Source organism: Polypterus senegalus, chromosome 1, assembly GCF_016835505.1.
Source record: "Polypterus senegalus isolate Bchr_013 chromosome 1, ASM1683550v1, whole genome shotgun sequence".
Classification (NCBI taxonomy): domain Eukaryota; kingdom Metazoa; phylum Chordata; class Cladistia; order Polypteriformes; family Polypteridae; genus Polypterus; species Polypterus senegalus.
The window spans coordinates 176,160,727-176,174,003 of record NC_053154.1 but is presented as its reverse complement, the minus strand read 5'-3'; the positions used below and the strand labels follow the sequence as shown (position 1 = coordinate 176,174,003).

Below are 13,277 nucleotides of genomic sequence, written 5' to 3'. Positions count from 1 at the left end.
AATTTGCCGAAAATAGTGCTGGGCATGCCAAACTCCCTCAGCCTTCTCAGAAAATACAAATGCTACCGGGCTTTCCCCGTCAGGTCTGTGACGTGGTAGGTCCAAGTGAAATCGTCAGAGATGTTAACACCAAGAAATTTAAATGTGGCCACTCTCTCCACCTTAGGCTCTCCACTGTACAGTGGTGTGTGCTGCCCTTTCTTCTTCCATGTGTCAATAACCATTTATTTCGTTTTGCTGGTGTTAAGAAAGAGATGAGAAAACACTTTTGAGGAAACATTTTATGACATTTGCAAATGTTTTCTACCTATGACCTTTAGAACAAACTGCTCAAGGAATTCCAGGTGTGTGGCTGGTGCTCTTCATCTTTAGCTGGGATGGGCTGCTATCAATGAGGCCAGCTACCAGTAACACCCAGTGTACTACCAATATATACTGCAAGAAATAAAAGGTTCAGAACCAGAAAGTGATGAAAGAGAGGTGGACTTCAAGAATATCTGAGACAGACAAGTTTTAAAACACCTTTGCCAACAATCATTATGAGCAACGCACAATCCGTGCGGAATAAACTGAATGAGTTATTGGCATCTGCACTATGACTACACGAGTACCATGAAAGCCGTCTAATGTGTATTACTGCGATCTGGTTTAAGAATACCAGCGTGAATACAGACATTGAAATAGATGGACTTGTTTGTGAAAGGCATGACAGAAACTCAGCTTCTGGTAAGCAGTTGGGCGGTAGGGTCTGCCTATAAGTTTGCAAAAGGTGGTGAAATAACATCACTGTCATAGGACACTTCTGAATGCCAAATACTGAACTACTTGTCTCCATACTATCTACCACATAAGTTTAACCAAATATTCGTGACAGTAATTTATGTACTGCAGAATTCTGATGTGGGAACTGCAGCTAAAATGATTTCTGAACAGTTTTGAAACTGTTCAGAAACTGGAAACCAAATCACCAGGCTCTTTTATATTTGTGATGTAAACTAGGAGTATCAAAACACCACCATCAGTATGTCAATATTAACACTACATGGGACAACAGACACATGTTATCGAAACATCTCTGGAGCATACATAGCCCATTGCAGAACAGGGTGTGTCTCACCACATTGCTATTTATTTACCAATGAAGTACAAACAGAAATTGAAACAAGAAAAAACAGCCATACAGAAAACACAGAATGGGTACTTAGTGTGCTGAGATCCTCACAAACAATGAATGAGGCCACTTTACACGGCTAAAATAAAATTATGTACAGAAAACAAACAAAAGGGGTTTAACTAAAACAATCCAAAGCGGGTTTGGAAAGGTCTGAATACAATCACAGTATTGGATTCTAAAAAGTCTGTAAACTTTCCAATAGACAAGGACCACAAGTTTTCAGTGAATGAACGTAATTATTTTTTTACAAGATTGGAAATAAATGATCTCATTGTCCAAAATGCACAATTAAGGGAGATGCTTTGTAAAAATACCAGAAACACTGCTGGGATGTCGGGTAAAAACCAACGAGGTAGTGGGGACAGACGGCTTACCAGGTTGGATCCTTAAGTCTTGATTTTAGCAGCTCTCTCCAGTTTTTCATTTGCTTTTTAATGGTCCATGACCTGTGGTATTGTACCTAAGCTGTGGAAACAGTCAGTCATTACCCAGTTCCTACAGTCTCAAGGTCAAGCATCTGAACGCCCTGTAGCACACCTCCATTCAAATGAAATGCTTTGAACACTTGTTGAAAAACATTTTAATGATAGAGACTAAATCATTTCAAGATAAAAACAAATTTGCTTACTGTGAAAACAGAAATGTGGAAGATGCTCTGCTGATTGTCTTACATCAAATCTGCATTTTTCTTAACACGCCTGGTTCATATGTCATAGCACTATTTCTGGATTTTTCTTCAGAGTTCCATACAATTCACCTCACATCCTGATTAGGAAATTGAACAGTATAAATAGTAATCCATTTATTACATCATAGATTCAGGACTTTCTTTTAAATCGTTCACAGACAGGAACATTTTTCAAAAGTCATTCATTGAAACACTGGCACTCACCAAGGACCCATTTTATCACCATTACTATTTAATCTGTACACAAGTGACCTGAGCCAGAACATTAACCACTGTTCCATGATCAAATATGCTGATGACACCATTCTGATAGGATGCATATCTGAAGAGGATGAAAGATAGTATTTAAATCAAATGAGTTGTTTGGTATACTGCTGCAGTAAGAACTCTTACTCTGAATGTAAAAAAGACCAAATAAATGCTATTTGACTGTAAGAGACAGAAATATGCATGTTCACCTATCATTGTTCTGGGGGAGAAGGTAGAAATAATGCCTGAAAATAAATACTTAGGAACTAAGTAAAGAAAATTGAAATACTGTACAAATGTAAAAAACAAACACACTAAATGCAATCAACGCTTATTTCTCCTCAGTAAACTCAGATTGTTTAAAGTAAGGATCTCATGCTTTCGTTTTATTACTGTGTGATTTAGTCTGTTATCACTTTCAGCTTCATTGCCTGGTTTAGTAATCTGACAAACCAACATTTAAAAAAGCACCAGCAGATTACCAAACATGCGGCTAAAGTTATTGGGCTGATGTATATGATTTGGTGATGTGTGCCAGAAGATAACGTTGAAAAAACTGGAAATCATGTCAATTGATGACAGACACCCATTACACAAAGAAGTTAACTTCTATAAAGCAGGGAGGAGAGTTGCATTGAAAATCCACACAAATCGCTCCAGAAATTCTTTTCTCCCCAGTATCATGTTGTTTTAATAAGAAATATCAGATATAAAAAAATTCCAGAAGTATTGAGTTTTTCTTATTTATCATGTCCCCATTTCAGGTAATGTGTACTATCGAACTGCAAGAAGTAATTTTAGCATAACGTCTGTTTTTCAAATGATTTAAACATTTTAGAATTTCAATGTAAGTTTTAACCTGTCTTGACTCTATTAATTCGTTTTCATTTCATTTGTGTATGTTATTGGATGTAACTGAGAGGGTATATTTAATGTTTTCTTGTGTAAACATGACTAAATAAAAACCTTGAACCTTGAAAAGAGCAACCAGATAGTGATCCCTGACCTCATTATTGCAGGGCAGTAGTGTTACAACTGCACCCCCATATAGAACAGTCAATAGGTAGATTTACAAAGATCATTAACATCTAAAAAATAATGTTGAATGTTTGAATCTTTATGGAATCATATTTACTTATTGCTACATTATGCTGAGTGCAGCAAAGGTATCACTTTTAGTTCTGTCAGCATCCAGAGTGTGCTAGGCAGAGAGAGAGCAAGCGACTTGACGTAAAGTAAAACAAACAGTAAAAAATGATTTATTATTCTCATTTTTCTTTAATAATTTACTGTAAATATAAGTGAAATTTTAGAAGTGATTACTGTGATTGCATTTGAATAAGAAGCCATTACTTAAAATGACAATAGTCTCTATTTATACATTTCCTGAACTTGATGAGTGGCAGGGAGCCATAGCAAATATTGGCAATATCAGGGCAGGGCAAGACAGGAACTAATTCTGCATGGAACACTGGTCCGTCAAAGGTCCCACTCACATGTTTACAATACTTGCATTAGCATCACACCCAATTCCAGGTAAGGGAGGAAGAAAAGTGCCCAGAAAGTGACATTAAAGGGATCAGAAGATGGACAAACCAAACATTTTTGTCAAAGAATTGGACAAGGTTGAAACTGAAAGATGAAAACCCAGTAAACATAACCCAGAATGTGATCCAAAAATTTAGTCAAAAGGTAGACTAAGTACTTTGTAATAAAACCAAGAGACACTAAAATACTCCTAAACACTGCAAAATAATTTGTTGCTATACAGAAACTTGGGCTGTGGCAGACATGTGACATTGGTCTTTAATACTGTCACAAGAGTGACATCAGAAGTCACATGTTAATAACAGACAAAGCAACAACAAACAGCACAACCCAAAATGGCAGTTCCCATTTGGGAACCAAAATGGTGGCGCTCCAAGACATCAAATATTTTTAACAAACTGATAATGACCGCATATTACAAAACAAAAATTGTATTCCAAAACTTCTAAAAAAGAAAACAGCTCAGAAATACATGTTTTAATGTCAGAGAAAATTGCAAAACTTTCAAATTCATGACAAGCTAGTCCTGTTGTCATGTCTTCATAGGGCAAACTCACTCACACAGACACATACACTCTCACTCATGATTGAGCAAGTAAACAATGCCAGCCAAACTAAGTTTGCAAACACAGGGACTCCACACAGCTTAAGCTGGGAATCTAGCTTAATTATGAATTAATTAAATTCAATTGTATTTTATGTACATGTATTTCAGGTTTCAATGGTTATTTGTTTGTGATTTGTGTTGTTACAGTACAGTTTGAGAATGCTGAACGAAATTCCCCCTCCAAAGACGAGCCCTCAACAAACATTAGGCAGCACAACCGGCAGAAGAGCTGGAGTCAGAAGATCCTCAAGCAGACTCCATCCCCAGCTCCATCTCAGCCAGTGGGTATCAGTGAGCCTTCATATGGGATGAAAGTAGACCCCACTGTGCCACTTGATAAGCAGACGTGAGTCAATCTCTGTACTTAATATAATAAAAGGATGGTAATCTTTCTTAAATGGGCATCTCTGTAATTTGCTGTGCTGAACTGGAAATTCTAGGTTAGTTCTGAAGTGTGTATGTTTGTTTCTGAAATTACTGATGTGCCATATACACTGCCAACTCTGAACTGAATTTAACAGGTTTAGTGATGTGTATGGAACTGCCTGCAAATTTTTAACCATATTAGAGAAGAGCACGTTGTTTACTTAATTACTTAATGGCAATAGTTGTTTGATTGAAAAAAAAAATTATTGAATATTTTTACCCAGGATTAGCTTACTCCCAATTTATGTCCAAGTATCAGTCATATCTGAATGCATAATACTTTTTAGCCATTCCTTGTAATTGTATGCAACGTCAGACTTTGTAAAGACTGGAATGCAGGTATATAATTGCTCATGTGTCTTTTGATAACACTTATGTACACCGCTGCTATCTGACTAGACTGTAGCTTGTCTGTTACTCTGCATAAGATGTGTTGGGACTTTACTTTTGCCTGTAACCAGTCATGATTTGATTTCAAAGGTGCCTTTTGCTGGGATGCTAGCTTATTTTTAATAAACTTGTGAGAGTGCCATTGCTAATGCCAGGATTTGAATCAAAAACCTTGGAGATAATTGTGTAAGCAGCTATGGGGGAAGGATAGGTACACATAATAAAGTGGCCACTCTGGGTAGTGATCTTTACGGAAGCGTATTAGGGCCACGGTGAAAAAAAAAATGTAAATGTTGAGAATAAAATGGAAATGTCGAGAATAAAGTCAACATGTCGACTTTAATCTCAACGTAAATGTCGAGAATAATGTGGAAATGTCGAGAGTAAAGTCAACATGTCGACTTTAATCTCGACATTTAGATTTTTTTTTCTTCACTGTGTCCGTATTTTTTTTTTCACTGTAGCTCTTTAACAATTTAAAAATTTTTTAGTACATATTTTGTAGTAAATGAATATATTTAACAACCATACACTATTGTTGCCCTGCCTTACTGTTTGTCAAATGCTACATGATACTAACACATGAAGAAACACAATGTGTTCCTCATTTTGCTAATAACTGTGCTTTTGTTGCTGTTTATATATTTATTAGGTGGTACCATGGATCTATATCACGCCTTGAAGCAGAAAGCCAGCTTCAACAATGCAAGGAGGCAAGCTATTTGGTTCGGAATAGTGAGTCGGGGAATAGCAAGTATTCTATTGCCTTAAAGTAAGTCTCTACAGTACATTCTCATCATGTCAAAAACACGATATTTTTTTCTTTCCTGTTACTTACAGTATATTGGCAATTAGACATTATATTTGAATGATAAATTGTGATATGTGCCAAAATCAAAGCACATTCTGCTTAATAGTTATATGTACAGTAGCTAAACTATGTACCTAATCTGTGACACCTTACATGTTCTCATTAGGTGCTTGTGTTCATTTGAAAAATATTCATTGTACTACGTACAAGCAGAAACATGGTAGATTTGTATAGATTGAGCAAAGAACCAGGAAATGTATCCAACACCTATAATGAAGCAGAGGGAACTGCAAGACGTCAGAACCCTAATAATGCTAATATCATGGGACGTTTTTCTTTTTGCTGTATCCACAATTTTGGATACCACATAATGCATGACACTAGCTTATCAAGCATCGTGCAGCTAGTATAACATAACACACTTTCACAAAACCATGTCTCTAATAACATGTCACATTGTGGCAACTAAGGCAAAAATGCTGCATCCATAAAAAAAAAATATATATAAACAAAATCCATATTGATCGAGAAACAAATATTAGTTATTAGCATAACCATATAGTCAGAATCCTTGATAGTCAAAAGTGCCAAAAAACACTTACTTGACCCACAGAAAAAATATTTAGCTCCTCCCATTAACATTGCTGATTTATAAAAATTGTAATATATCTTCTGTTCAAAAGAGCCATCTTCAATATGTATGATTGCCACAGGCCTCCATTTCTGTCTTTAAATACCTAAATGAGATTATTAAAAAATTCTTACTCAAGACAATCGTACTTGGCTATGATCGAGGATACTGCAAGTTTAATGCTGGCAATAATCAACTTGATTCCATATGTCTTCATATTTTTCCTAAAGTAACTGAAGTGTCTTTGTGTTTTGATGGAATTGTAAGTAATCTGTAAATTAGATGGAATCAATTTAATTTCAATTAGTGAATAGGTCTTTATCTAAAATTACAAGTTTTACAAATTACGTGATTATACATACAAACATACAGAACAGGGTAACATACAGTAAAGCAGAGCAATCAATTACTATATATAAATCTTCACAAGACAAGTCTATTAATGCTACAAATAATATATGACAACAAAAACACCAGTTAGCAGTATTCCTAGAGAAATACCGGTATCTATGATTAGTTACAACAGAAGATCATAGGTACAGACACATTTCTCGAGGTTTAGATCAACTAGAAATTCCTTCTACTCTGTCCTGGGAATATTACATATGTTAGTACTGGGCAGTCATAATAATAAGACAGAATCCGTTCATCCTTGGATTCTATGGTTCCCAGAATTTGTTTGTCCTTCTTATGGACAGGTCATAGCCTGGAAACATAACATTGTAACCAGAATAGTTCAGTAAAACCAATGCTTAGACCTACTTAAAAGTTACAAAAGTGACATTGCTGTGATATGTATCATTCCCCCATCTCTGTATTTTCTGTGTTCAAATTCAAATTATCAAATTCAAATTATCATCCACCCCTTCTTTTAACATAGTGTCACAATAATTAGGGACAGTGAAGGAAAAATGTTATCTGATCCGAATGAAAGATATAACTGAATATTATCTGCATACTGTTCTGACATAGGTGAGCCGGGAAATATAAGATCAGGACCAGTATATGAAGGATAAAACTTTTTGCAGAAGACAAGCTCATATACTTTTAAGGAATCATAATGCTAATACCTAATATTTACACAAGTTCTTGTCAGATAAACAAGTTCCCAACTCCTTGAAGAGCAGACACTTTAGTTACTTTAGGAAAAATATGAAGACATACGGAATGAAGAGAAACTAACTGGAAACCAAGACATATGTTTAGAGAGGATACCCACAAATTTGAACAAGGAGGAAGACTTAACACCAACTTAAATAACGTTGCATCAATGATGTCACACGACGCAGTTTCTAAGACACCATCACTAGCAATGGGTACCTGCCTTACGTCAACCAATGCACAAAATGGCAGTGCCAACTAGGAAAAAATATGGTGATGGGGGTTTTCCAAAAGGACACATACAAATATGCAGCACTTTCAATTGAAACTCCTACTGGCTTCTTTCTTTTCCATTGTGTTTATCCTTTGTGATGATACCAAGTCAACTATATTGAGCCCCGATGCCCAGAACATGCAAGGATTAAAATGTTTACCACATGAAGAAAAAAACAACTTACAATTACAACTATTTCATACACTATATCAAGAAATATAGAAAATATTATAAATATTGTGTATATAAAATAACTAATCCCAGATCAAAATAAAAGTAAAAAATTCAAGTTAAACTAGATTTTACACGTTTTAAAACCTAGGGAAAGAATAAATAAATGCCTTGAAATCTATAACAATGTTCACAACAAATTTACAAAAATACAAAAATTGTGTTTTCTAATGATATCTGCCACTAGCAATATGTGAAGTGAAAACACAAACAGCATGAGTACTGAGCCCTGAAGGACACCAAACCTAATTGAACATAATCAGTAAGTGCTATTATCACATTCCAATGTAATTTGATAAAAAAAAAGAACTAATCTAAATAAGGATTGGTCCTTGAGAGGCTAAAGTAATTTAGAAGCTTGTTTAAGAGAACAAAGTGGTTAGTGGTGTCAAGCTTGCACTTAAATCTAACAACATAATAACTGTAGCATTCTCTAGTGTTGTATTTCTCAAGGACCATCTGAAAATCCCAACAGTAACACAACCAACCGAGAAAATGAAAACTAACTCTAATGCTTTGGGTTAAAGAAGCTACATGTGCTAATCACAAGGATATTATGCCTAAATCCCATCACAGTAGGATTGTCTTAGCTAGGAAGTGTTTGTTGACACCATGCAGCACTGCCATTGAAGGATGATTAAGATTAATGTTTTATATTGCTCACTGCTGACATCTACAGGATATATGCAGCATAAAAATTATTAATAACTGCTCATTACAGCACTATATAACATTAAAATAAGCGCAAAACATTGATACAATGAAAAGTTACAAGAATGTCTTATATTTTTAATACAAATCAGCATTTTCTTTATAAAGCAAAACTGACGAAAATGACTCTGGTAAACTACTGTATCACATTTTTAAGTAGTCTTTTTTGTACATTTTTTCAGTCTTTTTGCAAGATTTCCCATCACTCTTCTTTTGACTTTGGCAACGTTTTGCTCTTTTTCCTGTCCAAGTAACCCCAGAAAGCTTTGGCCTCCACTGTTAGTGTTTCATCTGGCTCTAAGTTGGCCCTAACTGGGTCATGATATCTGTGCCACCTAAACCTAAAATGAGGCCCAGCCTCCAAAATGTAGTCCAGGGTTCACTGCGGTCTGGAAACCAAAATATGCCATTTCCCCAGAAAGCAAGTTTCACGAGCTAGGAAGGCTAATATCTATTAGTGATAATAATAATAATAATAATAATTCACAATAGGTGTAGAAATTCAAAAAGGAGAAGAGGAACTGTATAAACCTCTGACCCAAAATGACAAAAAGAAATAAATATTCTTAAAACTAAAGAATTTATTAAAAGATACACTACTGGTGAAAAGTTTTAGAACACCTCAATTTTTCCAGTTTTTCTTCAAATTTAATCAGTTGAAATGCAACACATGGCCAAAAAATGGTGATAAGGTAAGCAGTAAACTGCCAGAGATTTAAATTTAAAGTGTAAGTTAGCAAAAACTGAAAAAATAAAATATCAGAATATAACAAATGGGGCTTCTTCAGGGAACAACTAATATGTTACAATCTATGGATGTTCTGCAGCAATTAAAGTAAATCAAGCCTTGCAAGTTGAAAAAAAAACAATTTGCACATGTGTCCCAACTTCTGATGATTACTTACAAACCCACTGTCTTGTCTTAAAGCAGAGTTGGAACAGACTGTGTTACTATACCCTTTGAAGTACTACTTGTACAATATTCTAGTGATCATGGCAAGAAAATTGCCATTAACAAATGAAAGAAGACAGAGCATCAATGAATAATTATTATTATTATTACCCTTAGAAGTGTAGGGCTTTCTTTTAGAAAAATTGCAAAACAAATCAAAGTGTCAGTGAATGCAATGTCCTACACAATCCAAATCCAATTAGAAGCTGGAGGAAACTCTGATAGGCAAACCCAAAGTCATAATCCAATCAGAAGACAAGTTTTTGAGGGCCACCAGCTTGTGTAATAGGCAACTCACAGCACAACAACTTTCAGAACAGCTTAACAGTTTTTGAGAAAAGCACATCTCAGTTTCTACTATGAAGAGGAGACTGGACTACTGCAGATTAGACAAAGCCCTCATGACTAAATGACAAAACTGCAAAACATTTTAGTAACTAATGATTTAACTTTACATCAGGTGCATTCTTTCCAAACTTTGTTCTGAAAGGTCAGTGAACATCTGTTGGAAATTTTGTTTCCTTAAGCCAAACAACACATTTTACATTCTAAATGACTGATACAATCTTTAATAAACTGATACTCTTGTTCTAGTGTCAGATATTGTATATGATTTAAATGAACTGTGTATATGCAAAAATTCCTTGAAACTGATTTTCTGCTAATTTATGGCATACCCTAATCAGGGTAGTAATCTATAGGCAACTTTAAAGAAATGAATAAGTAAATAAATACACAAATAGACAAACATATATATATATATATATATATATATATATATATATATATATACACTCTGTGGCAGATGGCTGGGACCCATGCCTGGTTGGGATGCCCCTTTGACACTGGCTCCAGGGGAGGAGTCATGGGATGCACACTACGTCCCCCGGAACACTTGTTGGCAACCCCCCTGGGTTGCATCGGGCCGATAGTTTGGAACACCTGAGCACATGCGCCAGGGGGAGCTGCATAGCCTAACTAGCCCGTCTGGGCGGGAACACAACCACACCTGGAGGTTCAGCCAGAAGTAGGTCAACGAGCACCTGCAGCACTTCCGGGTGGGCTATAAAAGAGGCTGACAGTCACCACTCCGGGCGTCTTGAAGGTGTGGAGGAGAAAGAAGAGTGTTTTGTGGTGTGGTTTTTTCTTTGCTTTGGTGTTTATAGGGACTGTGTTGTGCCTCTGGTACATGGGGAAGACATGCCCCACAGGTGAAGAAAATAAATCATTCATTTACAAATGCCTCCACTGTCAGTCTGTGTCGACGCCTATATAGCGCCTTTGCCACTATATATATATATGGCTAAAAGTACTCAGTTCTAGTGTGTCAGAGAGGGGATGTGCATCATTTTTCATAAAGGCACCTTAGTTTTGTTTTAATTCTTTCCTTTGCTACTACCTCCAGTCGGTCCAGACTGTTCCTCATAATATATTAATAGTATATAATTATTGTAATTTAATTATTCTCAATATAGCTTACGTATTTAACTGATATTTCTTTGTTTTTCAGAACCAGCCAAGGCTGTGTCCACATAATTGTAGCTCAGACCAAAGACAACAAGTACACTCTGAATCAGAACAGTGGTGTATTTGACAGCATTCCTGAAGTGGTCTTTTACTACTCCAATGAGAAACTGCCTTTCAAGGGAGCAGAGCACATGACCCTCTTGTATCCAGTGCACAGGCAACATTAATTTCACCAGTCATCAAATGTCCATGTCTCTTGTGGCACTCTTCTTCGGTGATGTAAAGGGCACCTAAGGGTGTTGAAGTCAAAGACAAAAACCCTTGTGCTAAATTTCATGACTTAACTGTTGCTGCACAAAAATGGAGGTACCATTGTTCACTAGAATATATTTTTGCATAATGTGCTGCTGGTTTTATGTTGGCTAAACTCAGTCGCATATCCCATTCCTTTCAAAGCCTGGGGATCTTTTCACAGGATAACTTTAAGCACATGCAATGCAGGACATCTGTGTGAATTCTAAAGATGTCATATCTGGGATAAATGCTAAACACTAAATGCAGTCAAGTCATATTTTGTTTTATGCATTTTGTTATTCTGAATAAATATTTTCAGACTTCAACGGCAAATCCGTATGATGATCCAGTACTCCCTCTGCACTTTCCTTTATGTTACTAAAGGCTGGAGGCGTTGCAGAGCTTCTCTCATCATAAACGCAGCTTTCAAGTTTTCTATTCACCTAAATTCAGGGGATGTCACTGCCTTCATGATCTTTTCTGCAACTGTAATGTCAGAGCGGAAGAGAAATCTATTGTCAGTAGCTTGAAGAAGCATCTTATTTTCTTTTATTAAATATGAGCACTTGTTTTCTCCAGCTTCATACCTCTTTCTTAGGCCTCAGTATGAGGAAAAAAAGTGACTAAACCAATTTGTGTCTTTGTTTTAATGGAACACTGTAAAATGGCTTTACCTTTAATTTTTTTTTATGAATTCCTTACTCTTTTTTTTACATATTGCTGAGCAATCTGCATACTGGTTATGATTTATTTTTCTTGCAATGAATTTTGTCTTATGAAAAACATTAGTAAAATTTAAGCTAAAACACTGTTTTAATTAACAGTACATTTTAAGAGATGAAACCAAGATCCAGAAAACACTCCTAAAATGTTCAAATCGGGTGTAAGGTTTCAGCCTGAGGTGACATTTAAAGAATGATTTTGCTCAGATTAACCTGGGTACCTTCAAGGTTGCATGTAGTAGATTTGAAAGCCACTTGTACAAACTTCTATTTATAGCAAAACATGGGGAAAAAATGTGTATCTGTTGCTGTTTTTTGTATTATTTACATGATTCAATGTGATGCATTACATACAGTAACTACAAAGTATTGTTAACAACAAAAAAATAATAAATTTTACTTTTTAAAGGCAAGCATATCATTTTCCATGTATAAGTTAATTTGTTGTTACAAAATAAATGCTATTAAGAAGAGGAAAAGATTGCCTATATGAACAAGGTAGAGATTACAGAAAGAACTTGAAAGTGTTTGGGAGAAAAACTTCAGACACTCCTATGGAATATTTTCAGAAAGTATTTAGTTTGTGTGGTCTTGTGTGGAAAACATGTTAGAATGTGTGGATTGGTGTTACAGAGTGAGGTATTGCTCTTTGTGCCCATATGCCATACATTCTTTAAGTTGGGTGCAATGCAGTTCTCAAAAAGATATGAGGCTATCTGTTTATAATACTTAGGTGTTAACCTGGCAAACTTGTAAATAAGAAAAATGTCCTGAAACTAATTATATTAATAGACAGAAATTTGTATCACGTCACACTGCTAATTAAGATTTTCTACCTGATGCTATTGAAGTAATATAAAGTTATATGAACCTCCAGTTAAAGATTAAAATCATTTTAGAAAACCTTTTCCTTTAAAAACATTGGTTAAATCAGCCAAAAGCTGTACTTTCCTTTAGTACGTACCATATTTTGTTTTATAATGCCTGAAATGTCATGCCAT

At 35.5% G+C, this 13,277-nt stretch overlaps 1 protein-coding gene across 2 annotated transcripts in view; it reads left to right on the top strand.

Annotated features, from left to right (window-relative positions):
• she (Src homology 2 domain containing E) overlaps positions 1-12,731 on the top strand; it is a 55,736-nt gene extending 43,005 nt beyond the window's left edge. The window contains exons 4-6 of one of the 2 annotated variants that reach the window (XM_039763478.1): positions 4,414-4,612; positions 5,735-5,854; positions 11,304-12,731. In XM_039763478.1, coding sequence (XP_039619412.1) covers positions 4,414-4,612; positions 5,735-5,854; positions 11,304-11,487 — 503 coding nt within the window. In that variant the 3' untranslated portion in view covers positions 11,488-12,731. The remainder of the gene's footprint in view (positions 1-4,413; positions 4,613-5,734; positions 5,855-11,303) is intronic. The other variant, XM_039763470.1, reaches the window with a different exon arrangement.
• Positions 12,732-13,277: the final 546 nt, after the last annotated feature.